At 39.9% G+C, this 15,362-nt stretch overlaps 1 protein-coding gene across 1 annotated transcript in view; it reads right to left on the bottom strand.

The window, feature by feature from the left end:
- Positions 1–598: 598 nt before the first annotated feature.
- The window catches only part of cps1 (carbamoyl-phosphate synthase 1, mitochondrial), a 48,240-nt gene continuing 33,476 nt past the window's right edge, over positions 599–15,362 (bottom strand). The window contains exons 30-38 of the mRNA XM_070837816.1: positions 14,263–14,370; positions 13,949–14,038; positions 13,432–13,602; positions 7,445–7,519; positions 7,253–7,351; positions 2,650–2,709; positions 2,322–2,434; positions 829–958; positions 599–728 (exon numbers count right to left, since the gene is read on the bottom strand). Of these exons, the coding sequence (XP_070693917.1) occupies positions 615–728; positions 829–958; positions 2,322–2,434; positions 2,650–2,709; positions 7,253–7,351; positions 7,445–7,519; positions 13,432–13,602; positions 13,949–14,038; positions 14,263–14,370 (960 nt within the window). The 3' untranslated portion in view covers positions 599–614. The remainder of the gene's footprint in view (positions 729–828; positions 959–2,321; positions 2,435–2,649; positions 2,710–7,252; positions 7,352–7,444; positions 7,520–13,431; positions 13,603–13,948; positions 14,039–14,262; positions 14,371–15,362) is intronic.

Raw genomic sequence — 15,362 nt, 5'->3', positions numbered from 1 at the left:
TATTGCATCACATTCACAGAGGGACCCCAAATATGAAAAATAAAAATAAATTAAGCATTATTAAATAAAAGCCACTTTATAATAAGTCACCCTTTAAAGGGGGTTATAAGTTGTAACTACAGGTCTTTATTTTTTAATAATTATACAATTCTTCATAGCTCACTTAAGAGCTAACAATAAGAAGGACTTTGAATCAGCAGGTTGTGAGCTCAGCTTGTATTTATCCCCCTTGGGAAGGTTCTGTTTGATCTCTGATCTTTGGGGAACACACAGAACCAGACTGAAATCACTGTAAGATGATTTTTCACAACCTGGCAACCCAAAAGTTGTATAATGGTTGTATGACTGACCTCTAAAGCCTTTGTAAATTAATTTATTGGCAAGCAATTAGGTCATTAGTTACAACTTATTAACCCTTTTAAAAGAAAATCTCATTTAAAATTGGTACCAAGTTTGTTATGATGCATCAACATTGTTAATTAATTATTGGTATTTGGTCTAGGTAACTCCTGACAGACTGAAACTCCTGCCACTAAACAACACTAAAAATAATAAATTTGCTCCCACTTGGTTCTGCTGTTTCAAAAGGAAAGGGAAGAGAAGGGAAGGGAACTTCAGCTCTGCTGGCTTGCCTCTCTATGTCGGCTTTCTTTCTGGCGGTAGTGGAAGAGGCTGGTAGTGTCAAGCTCACCCGCATAACGAATCGCCTCCGCAAACAGCTTCACCACCTATTAGACACAGGAAAAACATTAAGCTGAAGCCCATCGAGTGAGAGCGACAGACAGTATATACATGAAAAGAATGCATGGTGGTGTAACATTTATTAACCTGGTAATTGGCGATGAGGGGAACGCCGTGGTCAACAGCCATTCTGCGGATGAGGAAGTTATCTTTCAGGTGGCGAGTGTTGTTATTGGGCAAGTTGACCACCAGGTCAATGTCACCGTTGCTGATCAGTCTACGAAAATAAGCACAGTGTCAGAGACAACATACTCAAAGCAATACATGGAAACTACTAAAAGCACTATGCAATATGTCTGATGATATAACTGAATCAAACAACTTTCATGAATTTGTTTGTACTGTTGATCGCATTATAAATCAACACCTAACTCTGCCACTAGCACCTCTCAGCACATTGATTTGGCTCAGCAGTCCATTCAGATGAGTCCCCATTGACTCCCAACGGCCCCTTTACATAAAACTGTTTACAAGTTCCAACAAACCAGTTTATACAAGCTGCTACTACTACCTGCCCAGCACAAAATGACAAAAAGCTAAAGTCAGCCAGTGAATGATCATCTCTCGCGCGCACACACACACACACACACACACGCATGCACACTCTAAAGCCCTGGCTTTAGTATTGCCTTTTTCCTTTGAAGGCCTTTGACAGACAGCATGGAATTAAAGCTGAATTCTAATAGAAAATATGGAGGACAAACAGCAGTGACATCAAAGGTCATGTTCTTTATAAAGAGTTGGCCTCTATGCCACCTCACACAGCTGATGCCAGCCAGCCTGTGTGTTTGTTTGTTTGTGCGTGTGTGTGTGTGTGTGTGTGTTGGTCTAGGCGTACTAAATTCCCTTTACATCCTCTTCTTCACTAGCTCATTTCCAAACATATGGTCCAGATGGCTTCATTGTAGCATGATCATGACGTGTTTGTGAAATGACTTCCTGAAAATTGACGCCACAGTCAGGCTGCTATAATTACTCTGAGCTGCTACAACAAAAAAGGCTGGACTTTTGAAGTTACGTAAAACCTTTTTAATTTCAACAATAACTGGAGGAACCGCAGTGGGCTTCACTTAAATACAACTAAAATATGAAGTAAAGTTTTCAAAGTTCTTCCAGTGCTAAAAAAGTGTTAGTTATATTTTTGCTTTGTTGTTGGCCAAATGAAAACCAGATTCTTCAGCCGCTTTTTTGATTTCCCTAAACTTCAGCTGGCATTGCTTTGACATGAGACTTTCCTCATCCTCCCTATTCAAGCCCTAATTCTGGCTAATGCAATGACTCTGGACTTCTAAGTCTGCTACATCTTCTTTGATCTTATCAGCACATTGCAGAGATAACGAAGGGGCTATGCCCTTAGATCTTAAGGCAGTATCTGATTAGATATTAGGTTAGATATTCCAATTTTGAATCTAATGAATCACTTTTATGTATTACTTCAGTACTGCCTCAGGAAACCATAAGCAAGTCTTAGCCTCAAAGTTTTAGCTCGGAGTTTCAAATGAGCTTTTCCATGTTTTTATGAATGTGTCAAAAGAATTGCAGAAGAATAAATGCAGTGTTCAAAATAACTATTTTCTGACCTCTTAATGCTGGGCAAACTGGTATCTCCTCCCTTCTCAGAGGGCCAGGCAACTGGAGTGGCAGGCACATCATTGGCACACAGCCAGGCAGAAGTGGCTTCAGTAGCATAGAGCTAAAGGGCAGAAATAGGGCAATATTACAACATATAAAGAAAGTCATAAACATTGAGGAGGCTGAGATAAGTCTCTCAAGCTCTTAATACCGGTATAAGCACAAGAACCAGGAAGCTCCATCAAACAGTGATAAAAGAATCCGAGACGAAAATAAGTTTGATGTGTCAGATGTCTGGTGTGTAGGTTTTTAAGCATACAAGCTGTGAATACTCACCTTAAATCCCTCCTCTTTCAGCTGGTGGGCTGTAGCCAAGAAATTGGGTCGGAATGAATGCTGGATGGAAGCAGAAAGAAACAAAGAAAATAAAAATGTTGTTGTCCTTTTTCCGGCTGCTCCCTTCCGAGGTCGCCACAGCGATCCGCTTGTAGATTTTGGCATTAGTTTTTTACACCGGATGCCCTTCCTGACCCTCGCCCATTTTTGGTAGCCGGGAGGGAGTCGAACCCGGGTTCCCCAGGCCGATGGCATGCACAATTATCCACTGCGCTACCGGCCGGGTGTAAACAAAGAAAATAAAATGCAGTGTCAAAATACAGACAAATTGCATGTTTTTTTTAATTGAATTCTTTGTCTAATTGTATAACACACATCACACATACATCTTTTGGTCTTTCACATCAGTAGTTGTGCTGTGCAATCATAGTGCCCTCAGCATGATGGTTATTGAGACTATAGATGCATATGAAGTACGATACGATATGTGTGACATACAGTACCAGTCAAAAGTTTGAACACTCTCATTCAAGTGAATGGGAAAGTGTGTCAAAACTTTTGATTGGTACTGTACATGCTCCACCTTTAACACTGATTATAAATCAACTGTGTAACAATGTAAACACTCCCTGGTGTATTTTTGTCAATTTACTTCCAGACTGGAATCATGTCTTTAACAGTTAAGACATTTAAGGTGTGTGTGGTTTGTAAACTGTGAACCCTGTATAGTACGAAACTGGAGGCGTACTGTATCTTTAAATCCCTAGTTATGGACTTTAAAGGTAAAATGTTTCAGACCTGAATTTGAATTCTGCCTTTCTTTTTTTTTTCTTTTAAATGGGCAACTAAGTTGTGTGGTTGTGATGAGAAACACTGGCGAAAAGCAATGTCCCAGACTTCCGAGTGCAGGCTTTTACAAGGACTTTGGAGACTGACCCTGAAGCCTTTACAGCATTACAGTGCTGTGTGCCGAGGTTGCATTAATTCCACTTTTCAAATTAGCTTTACTGCTTCATAATATTTTCAGTTTTCCTTTTTTGACAAATATATATATATATATATATATATATACACACACACACACACACACACACACACACACACACACTTTCGGAGCTGCTACTGCTGGCGAGGCGGACACTGCTGGGGACACAGATGAGAGCTCGCCTGCTCAGACAGGTTCCGTATCATTTCCAGCTTGCTGATCATCGCCTGGATGTTTGGGCCAAAGATAAGCCCAGCTAGCTTAGCTAGCTAAGCCCACACTTTGTTAAGATCAAGTTGTCAGTAAAGCCACAAGGCCTCTCTGATCTCTGAAAAGCGCCTACAGGTGCACAAATCACTTTTGCTTCACATTTTCACTGAGACACCTGGTGGAAAAAGTGAGAGCATGAGGGACGTGTCCTTTGTCACAAAAAAACAACATTTCAGACTCAAACAGGCGTATTTTGAATTGCGTTTGTGCTAGAAAAATATCCAAGGAAAAAATAAACAGTATTCGTGAGAAAATATTCAACATGAGTGAGAACCTCATTGCACAGACTTGCATACCTATTTGAGGATATGCAAATTTTGTCCATGACTTCACATTTTTTGATGCGGGTGTGTGGAATGTGTTTTGCACTATATTTTCCCTGCAGCAATTGCAGCAAAAACATGAGTGAATGTGCTTCTTAATTTGTGATTTCTAGAATAGGATTTGGGCACCTGCACTGAAAATGTGAGAAGGTGTAAATGTTGTGTTTGTGAGAGGAAGAAAAATCTTCAAGTTTGAGTGGCACACGTGAGTATTTCTGCAACTACAAATCCTACTGTCACAGGTGGACATTTGTTTTGCTCCATCAATACGCTCACAATGTTTTCTGTGGAATGCTGAATTTTGATTTTCAATGTGGTAGTCACTTGACTGCTAAGCCACAACAATGTTTGTTTGTTTGCATGTGATTATACAGATGTTCGAGATTATGTGTTTACCGTGTATATAAAGACACACGTTCTTACAAAGTGTAAAATGTGATTCATTTGAAAAAAACCTTTGTTGTCATTGCCATTCCTGTGTATTGTGAATTCAGAGCTGCTTTACATTAAGCTTATGTAAATACAAAACTGTGTGCAAAAAAGGTGAAAGAATCGGAATTACTTGTAATAATGCTGCAGCTCACAGTTTAGGATTATGTTTTGCTTGAAAACCTTAAAGACCCTACTCATACAGATTAAACTCGTAATGCCTATTTTATAATGTTAGACCTTAAAAATATTGGGTGTATTGCTAATAAAATAATCTATAAAAAACATTTACTGCTTGAAGAGAACTGAGGTCCCACAATTCCTGCAACACTTGTAATAATGCAGCAACCTCTGTTGATTTAGATTTTTAATGGGTTTAAGGTCTTCAGAATTTTCAAATGTTATCACATGTCACACAAACAACACAGGTTGTAAAGGAGAAGAGTAATTTTGTAATGCATTAATGTTGTTAGACACCAGCTTCAAATGACCCACTTAATGGATTTCACCACACATACTGAAAGTGCTGAAAACTCCTTTTGTGAGTTTGTGCAACTGATTATGCCCAAACTGGATACCCTTCAGCTTAGTAAACAATATGCTTGCTACAATTACTGCTGTCTCGCCAAAACCATTGTGATATGATTTGATATTTTTTGTATATTATGCAGCTTGCCTTACTAAGTCTTCTATGACACACAGCCTTAGTAGTGGTGCAGCTAATTAGACAGACAGAGGCAAGCAGCAAAAATGGGAGCGAGAGAGACAGGGACAAGAGCTGGAAGGCAACAGTTAGGGAGACAGTAACAAGTAATGAGATTGTAGCTACGTCTTAACGTACTAATACTATGAAGTATACACTATGTGCTCTTCTTCATAGTTGATCCTTTTAGCTGTCAGTAAATACGAATTTAAGGACAACACACACAGCAACAGCGAATGACGTGCATGAAAACACACACACAGCATCCATTACCTTCTATGTAAACTCTCACAGCAGGGAGCGTCTTGACAACCTGTCACTTCTGGTTGACGTGCATCAATTCTTCACAGTACACTAATGTCCCATGTCAACGTGTCAACTTTTTTAGAAAAGCAATAGCTTTATCACATTCACTGCCTGCAGTAACACGCTGCAGCTAGTGCCATTTTATAACCTTTTATATGTATATGATGTGAGAGCAATGAGTGGAAAAATAACTCCTGTGAAATGACGCAAAACAACCGATGTGTGTTGTGTGTACTAAAAACCAGTGTTAACTGATTTTTTTTGCCAGATGAGGGCTGGGGCGTGACAGGGCAATGGAAACTGACTGACGACTTATTACCTTTTAAGCTAATAGGTTAACTTATTAGAGAATAGCTGTTTATTTACAACATTAGCATTCATTTGGTGTCGCATTTCTGGCTACGTGACGACTCTACATCTTTCTTTCAGGCTCTATATCAATTACATAGCCTGACAGAAATATGTAAAGGTATGATGCACCCCACACACTTTCATGGACAACATTTCAAAACGGAGGACCCATAATAGAGTATCCATGTAATGTGAGACGGTGACCAGAAATGGTTACTACACTGGACACATACGATACGTCTCTTTATACTGAATCTTAGTGGTTTAGAGTCACTGCCTCACATTATATGGAAGCTAAACACTAATTTTCCACGTGAGGCACTAAAATCCAGTATAGAAAAAGTGCTTCCTATGTGTCCTATGTTGTGATATATTTTGGAATTGATTTAGAGTCACTGTCTATTCCATGGAAGCTAATGAATAAAAAAAAAACTATTAGAGGTTAATCACATTTGTGTTGCTGTATGTTTTTGATTTATCAGCCATAAGTGCTGCTGCTCTTCAGCCAAGTTGTGATGTGCATGTGACCCCAGGTACTTGCCTTGAAGTGGACCAGTTTCCCAAGAGCACCAATTACAGAGCTTGTGTTGTGAGTGCTTTGTTGAAGATGCATTAGTGAAGCTCGCAGTTTGGCAACCCAGGGTAGCAGCAAGACTTAATTACCAAAAGTCATGTAATGAGGTGTAATTAAACAGTACAGTGCTCAGGCTTACATTTTGTCCTTTTTTTTGCAGCTGAGAATTCGATGGCGGAGAGATGTTTTTGCAGCACGTTAATCCAGCAGTGGTGATTCAAGATATCTTTTGACAGAGCACTTGATTGAGGAGGATGACGATACATGCTTTTATACTAAACAAATTTTTTTGTGAGAAGTTTCTGCTCATTGTGGGGGATTCTATAATGATCAACTTCACCAGCATCAGGTTTACGAAGCTTACCCACTCCTCTGAGGGGCATCGCCAGATCTGTGAACTAATAAGCATTTCATCCTCTTTGGGTCATTCATACAGTGTCACTTGAGAGCTTTTGTCTTTGTTAGAATGACATGAATCAAGGTGTGTATCAGTGTGGAATAAACTGAGGAATGCCAGACTGGCATTGAAAAAAACAAGACAGCCTAAAAGATTTAGGCCACCTGTTCAGAAGGCGCCTCGCATTTGGTGGCTTGTGGGCAAGATATACTAAAACGAAACACAAACAGGAGGCAAGTGGACTTCCAGATGGCTTTAGTCTTACCTGAATCCCAATCAGGATGCCCTTCTGCGGCAGCTTGAAGCCTGTGGAGAGCATAGCCTTCAGGAAGGCTGAATAAATGTTTGGTCCAAAACAAGCTACCTGCAATAAAACACACACAGACACTCGAGAGCCTTAAAACACTGAAAAGTACTCAAGAATTAACACAGGGTTGTGTGTTTCTGACTGGCTTACTTCTCCAGTGGAAGCCATCTCACAGCGAAGCACAGGGTCTGCATCCCTCAGCCGTGGCCAGGAGAACATGGGTGCCTGGTGAAAGAAGGAGGGGGGTTTGTTTTAACACGCTTTTCAAGTAATTGGACATTACCACATGTGATGCGAATTAACCACAGTTGAAACTACATCCCCCTACATACCTCTTTTGAATGTCAAATGTTTTTTGGGAAGTTGGATCAGTTCTACAACACATAAACTGAAGAAAGTGCCAATCACTAGAGGAACTGTTTCCCACATAAATGGCTTCCATTACACTGCTGCTATTTAGAGGTGGAACAAAGGTTGTATTCCCAGTAAAGCAACAGGTGAACTACTTGGCATAAATCAATAAACATACTTTTTCTCCCAAATATTAATTAATAAAATGAATAAATTTCATTTTGTCTCATACATACCACCGTTTCTACTTCAATTATGAAACTTTGAGGGCATATTAGAGAAAAGAGGGAGAGGTATGGTAACGCAGAGAGTTAAAGAGATTAGTGGTACATCTGACGGTGTACACAGACTGAAAAGGGAAAGTGAAAAGAGAGGCTTCTCAAACTGCAGGCCACCAGTCACTTTAACAGCCTGTTTGACATGCTGTCTCCACACTGAGAAGAAGGGAAAAAGAAGGTAGGTGGCCTGAGTGAAAGAGGAATAGCATGGTGACCCAGAATGGGGAGAGGGAGTGTAGAGAATAGAAACAAATGAAAGACATTGTAGGGGACAGAAGAGACAGAGAAGACGGTGAGAAAAGGGAGAAAAAAATAAAAAAGAAAGAATACATCAACTTCAGTAGAGAGGCAAAGAGATGGAATAAAAGGAGAGAAGCAAAAACAATTGGTGTAAAGACAGGATGAATAAATTAAATAATTAAAGGAAGATGAAATGAAGGGAATAGGGGAGGGGAATAAAATGAAAAGAGGGGGAAAGGAATAACTAAAGCTATAAAATTTAAAGGAGGAGAGAATGATTGAAAGGGAAGAGCAGGAACAGGAGCAGAGGACAGTAGCTTCTCATTATTATATTACAGACAAATTAAGAGTAGTGGGGCGCCATGTGTTAAGCCATTCTTATTTCTCCATTTAAAACCAGACAATCTCCATTACCTTGAGGAGAGAAAGGGGTGGTGTAGCATTGTGTGGTACATGCACACACACAAACACACACACACAGAGGTAAGGGCCACTAGGGGTGGATTCATCCTTGAAGTGGGCTATCTAATCAGCTGAATGTAACGTTAGCATACTAATGTAAGAAGGGACGAAGAGACGGGAATGCAGACGGAGAACCAGCATTGCTTATCATGACTGTGTTCAAAGAGGGGTAGGCTATGCAGAGATAAAATGGCAAAATGTAACCAAGAATGAATATGAAATCGAGGGAGAGGAATACATACGGGCAGGGAATAACAGTGAGAGGTAACTTTTAATACAATAACAGATTAGAAACCACAATAAAAAGGAGAATTTGTGAAATACAGAAAATGAAGGACACTAAGACGTGTTTTTGTGGGATGTGTATAAATCCTGAACAGCGGTTTTGTGCACTATTCCAATAAAGAAAGAGAGACCATATGACTCATCAGACAAACTGAAGAACAAAGTCTGCAGCTACCACTTAAAATTATGAAGCTGGGAGTGGAAATATAGACACAAACAAGAGCCTTTACAAAATATAGTGTTCTCCAAGGAAATTGTAGTGCAGCAGTTTTGGTACAACATAGAAATAGTGCAAATATAGAATATCTATAAGAATATATACAATAATCAATGATTTAAAAAAAAAAAAAAAAAGGCATCACTACACCAATAGAGATTTAAATGGTTTAAATGGATTTAAGTGACAAACTACACACAAGCCTTCATGAACAGGATTATGAAAACCTTAGTGGTCTCAATTATAATGGTTTGTCTACAGGACAGAATATATGTGACTGTCACAATAATCAAGGCTCTGTTACCACAATATCCAACCAATACACACAAACACCACTTCCCCGTCTCCCTATCCCATACCAACCGCCCACTCCTAAGAGACAGTAGAATTGTGAAGCTCCACAACATGAACAATGTTATCTGGGGCACCAGCTGAGCGCTAGTGGAGAAGGAAATGAATGAAGTAAGACATTTCCACATAATATTGTTGCTCACTCTGGTTCTTGTTGAAGGCGCAAGTGGCACCTGTGTAAATGTGTTTATATTCTATCACATGAATGGAAATTAAGAGCTACATTTGTACTTACAAACTTTTGGATGACAATTCCCATATTTTTTTTTAAATGACGTTTTGTTAGAATGTTAAAATACGAGTCATTTGCAATTACAAGGGAAGGCTGAGTTTTCTGAAAACTGAAAAGAGGTATTACTAGGGGTTTTCTAGGGCTTTCACAGGTCATTACTAACATGCTGCTGTGTGATTAATGTTAAGATTTGTGATTCTATGCAGCCAGGTGGTCGCTATTGTTTTTTTGTGTGGCCTCCAGGGTGTAAATAATTGGTGGGTAGGATGTTCGGCTTGGTTACTAGGTATTTGCTTGGGTAGTGCAAGTGGGTGGCAGAGTACTTGGGGTGGTTGCATTAGCATGATTTGGTGGGGCTCGGTGCTGTTGCTAGGGAACCTGGGGTTGATGCTCTGGGGATTCTGGGTGGCTGCTAGGGTGTACTATTTGTGTATAATTAGTGCTATTACTAGTAGTAGTCGTGACATTAGTATTTAAATGTATAATTTGTGATTAAGCAGTTTGAAAACCTTTTTCTTTCCCTGTTCAAAAAAACCACATCACCAGCTAGAGTGGTTGGCTCGACCATTAACATCCCCACTCTGCAGTAGCTGGCTGAAAGTGTTAAAAAAAAAAGTTTGAAAAAAGGATAAAACTTTTGGAAATATGTCGAAAAGTTTAAAAGATGTCAAAAATGATTGAACACAATACAGTTTGATATGTAGTGACCCATTTAAAGGTGGAATGAAGTTGTACTATCAAATGGCTCCCATTAGTCTTGAGGGGGGAAGAGAGGCGCCATTGCAAATTTCTGAAACTATATAACAGATTCCTCCGAAAAGTTGAAGCACACATCTTAGTGAGTGGCATTTTTCAACATATAGTACATATAAGTGGTAGAAAACTAGAGGAGTGTGTGCTGAGAAATCGAAGTGAGATCTGGTAACAGTGTGCACTGATCAGAAGACTAAAGGCTAAAAAGCACTGAAAATGTTTGAAAGGCTTGAGATATGCATTTGCATTAAGTAAATAAACACACTACTATTACTATGCCAGCACGCTTTTGTTCAAATAACACTTGGGTGGTATTAACATAACCTGCTCACACTGAAGTAGGCTCACAAGAATGTGTCTCCCAGAGAAGTCACTATGTGTCCAACAGAGAGCTATTTTTTTTTTCAGGCAGAAAGTGTACACTGGAGACACCAAACCACCAAATTCATGTCCTCCCCCTCGAATGTTGTTTTCATGCTCATGTTCCTCTCAGTGTCATAAATATAACTGTGTTATTGTTCCTATGAGTTTGTATATAGAGACAGGAATTACACAATGGGGACTTGTTAGTGAAAAGAAAACAACATGGCCTCAAATGAGGGACAATCAATAGAGAAAGGAGACAGCAAGAGCGACAGAGTGGTGATGAGAATGAAATGAGAATGAAACCGATAAATGAAGATGGTCTCTCTGGATGGCAATAACTTGTGCCTTGTAATGATACAATGAGGGCAGCGAGGATGAAGGCTGAGAAAGAATACCTTTTGACAGCACACACTTCAGGCTGCTAAGGCTGGATAATGGTTTCAAATATCACAGTGTGTTTACAGTGGGGCCTTGGTGTTCAGGCGGCAATAATGTGTTAAACAGAAAGAAAGAAACTAACACTACAACTGTCATGTATGGTAGCAAGGCCCATATTAGTCAGGGGGTATGAAGCCTGTATTATAAACTCCAAGTAAACTCTGGAAGTCTTTTAAGCCTGGTGCCTGGAGTATTCAGAGCTCTGATTAATATTCCTCACCACTGTGCAGACTAGAAATTGAAAACTTTAGGTGGTGGGGAAGAGTGGGGGATTATACCTGCATGATTGGCTCCAAACTACAGCCATTGTTACAGCAGCTCGGTTGTAATTAGAGGGAGAAATTACTTTGGAAAAAATGGCTTTGGAACAGCTGGCGACACGTAAACTCTCTCATACCCAATCTAAGAAGTAAGCCTTCCAGCCAGTAAGAAAAGCAACTACTACCCACGCCCAACCATACCTTGGTGGAGAGATGGAGCAGTAATTGCTGTTTTTGTTATGTGATCCAATGGAAGATACACTTGCCGAACCTGCAGTACCCATTAAGATATCATACATGTAGGAGTATTTACACTGGTACAAAATTTCTAACCATACTTAATATTAGAGGTGTTCCATCAACTTTCATCAAGATTACATCAATCATTTGAACACCAATGCTATATTTGTTGATATCTCAAAGACTGCCATGATATGATTTTGATTTGAATCAATTCAGGGGTCTGTGATCGACATGAGATGGTATCATCTGCTCATTTATCACAATCAGCTACATTTATATGATCTCACAAAAAGTAAGTGTTTCCCCCACCTTACATCAGCCCCACCTGACCGACGGGGAGTTATTGATTTCATGTTTGTTTTTTTATATATAAATATAGCCTCAAGAACTGATGTGTTGATATATGAGGTTGAAACAATGTCGTCAAATCCTGTGTGTACTACTGTGTTTCTAGATGTTGTGGTGTTATTACTCAGAGCTCAGAGAGAGATTCCATCAAGCTAGCAGCAACATGTGAAGCAGCTGGCTGTGTGTGAAGTTTTCCACACTGCTGATTTATTATCAAACATCATATATATTATACATTTAAGAGCAAAATAAATATCTTTGTCTTTTCATGGCTGGGAATTTCAAAATAAAGGTGTATCTTAACTGTAGATGACAATATTATCAAGGTTTTCTCTTTGCATCGATTAGATAGATCATCTTTGAATTGATGTATTTATCCAGATCAATGGATCATTACACCTTTACTTAATACGTCAGGCTGCAAGAAATTCAGAGAAATATGTATTAGGACTTGCAAGCAAATTAAGACATTTGATGCAACAGCACAAAGAAGCCATGGTTCAGTCTTCAATTACAGCGCTGTGAAGCGACTTTCTTATGGGTGAGAGCTAAAAGGATAGTGAATCCTTTATAGGATAAGGATAGTGGATAGTGTGAGCACTTTGGCCAGTGAGACAGCACACATGCTGAGGAGAGACATGTAAGAGCAACTTGGGCTAACCCAGAGTCACATGTGCTGACCAAAGGGCCACTTGGTGAGCACAAGGGCACAAGGGCTGAAAACACATTTGTCTGGGCCTTCGAAGGGGCACTTGGTGACCAGCTGTGACATTGGCTGACCAGGTGGGACCAAAACATTTAAGTGATCCAGTCAGGTCAGTCAGTCAGGCCATGATAGTTACCTTTCTGTCCTGTATGCTAAAGTGCTGATTAAACTTTGTATCCTTCCATTAGTTTATCACACAGAGGACTCTTCATAGCATCGCGACCACTTCCATTATAGAGTATAGTCTCACTTTTAGTTGGGAAACGTGTTTGAAAAAGTAGTTTTGCAGGAGAATAGGCCTTTTCACAGCAGAATGGCCATCTTGATTATTATCCCTAGTACTTATGCCTGCATCAAAGCCCTTGCCCTGTTATGAAAAAAATTTGAAGGATAGCCCGTTGCATAGCAAGCTTGTGTTTCAGCTACCAGTCAGAAAAGTCCTTATTTACTTATAATGCTATCAACCTCATATACCTTTGTTTATCCTTACATCCATCCATTCACTTCCTGTGCTCTATAAAAACTCAACACTGAATAAGAAAGTTAAAGATGATAAAGAGTCATGCAGTTCCCGGCTTTAAACTGTTATATACGTTTCCTTTCTCACCTTGATCCCAACAAAGTCTATTGGAATGATGGGTTTCTCCAGCGAGGGCAGGCTGGCCTCATCCAAAGGCTCTCCCACCATCACTTTGGTTGCCACGTTGATAAAGTCCACACCGATTGTTTTCGATACAAAAGGGAAGGAGCGTGATGCTCGCAGATTACACTCAATCACCTAAAAGAGTACACATACACAAGTGCTGTCATTTAAAAAAAAGTACAAAGACACCTGTTCTTTCAGATTAATCCATGTACACATTGGCTAAAGCTAATCAAAAAATAAGCAATCTTAGCGCAGATATGTAAAATACCAATGCACAAACACACTGTACAAATGGTCAGTGTGTATACATGTGTGCATGTCCTGTATGTCTGCTGTAGATGAAATTTCAACCCTGACCATGAAATCCATCCAACTTTGCAAATAGCATAGGGTGCTTTCAATATGTGGGTGAAGTGCATTTGCAACCAGGTATGAAAATATCAATCTATTCAGTCTTACCGTGAGAAATACTACCTACCATGACATCATTGCCTTTTACCAGAAACTGAGTGTTAAAGGGCCCCGAAATTTCAAATGCTTGTGCGATTTTCCGGGTTGCAATCTTAACCTAAGAGCAATGGAGAAAGACCGCACACACACACACACACACACACACACAACATACATGTATGAGAGTGTGTTGAACAGTTTCACTCACATTGTGGTTTAAATGCACACAGCATGAGTTAAACTTTGCGTTTCCCATGGAATATAAATCAGGTTATTAAAAAATTATAGTAAAATTGAAATGGATTTAGTCACTATGTGAATGCTGAGGGTGGCTTAAGTGACCTTTTCTAGCGCCCCCTGGCTAATAGTCTGGGTTGGTAGCATTAAGGTGGCATCTCCTGAGTGTACCCCCGCATCTTCAACATGCTCCGTTATGGCATGGACCAGAACCTGGAAAGACAGACAGTTATTATGTCACACTGGCAGTATTGGCATGCAGATCATAGCTTTAATAAGCAACAGAAATCCCTACTCAAGGCAAGTCGACTTTTACAGCTTTGGTCTGTTCTCCGATGAGGATTTTTCAGATTTATAGAAAGACAACTTCCAGAATTGATGTGATTAGAAATACCATATATCACAGTGCAAAATGGTGTACAAAAATGCAGTGCCAATATAGGGTGAGCCAATTCAAAAACAGTGAGTGCTGCATTGCACATTGGGAGAAAATTAATAGGCCTAAATTCAGTCAGGTCAATGCTCATTGAAAATCTGTTCAGGACAAAGGGCCTGTATTTGTTGACACTGGACTGGGTAAGAAACAATGCATGTGGATATGCAGTGTCAAAGCATTTCACCCACAGGAAAAGTGATTTGGATTTGTGAGAGTGTGTACATGTCTGTAAATGAGCTGCCGTGTCATTAGCTCATTTAAACTGCTGCTAACCACAGCATTCATTAACACTCTTCAGATAGAGCCTGTAATTAATACGTATTATCTCCGACTTTTCCACTCCCACTCACACACAGACACATTCATACACACACACACACACACACACACACACACACACACACACACACACACACACACACACACACACACACACACCCCCACACACACACACACACACACACACACACACACACACACACACACACCCCCACACCCAGCTTGGCCACGAATAATGAGGCCTGTTTGGTATTCAGTGAATGGGCAGCTTGTTAATGTGATACTGAAGATAATGGAGGGGCTGTATTCAGGGAAAGTAGAGAGAGAAAATCTACCATACAACTGGATTGCACACGTTCAAACTGACACCCTTGAAATGACTCCCACAGCCTAAACAATAGAAAAATAGACAGGGCATTCAGGACAAGTACCTGGGCGGCTCTGTCGCCTACTGCAACTAACAATACTTATAATTATACAGTTGTATAAG

The sequence above is a fragment of the Pempheris klunzingeri genome, chromosome 10 (genome assembly GCF_042242105.1).
Source record: "Pempheris klunzingeri isolate RE-2024b chromosome 10, fPemKlu1.hap1, whole genome shotgun sequence".
Lineage (NCBI taxonomy): Eukaryota > Metazoa > Chordata > Actinopteri > Acropomatiformes > Pempheridae > Pempheris > Pempheris klunzingeri.
Note: the sequence above shows the minus strand (reverse complement) of the source record. Positions and strands in the feature narration are given on the sequence as shown.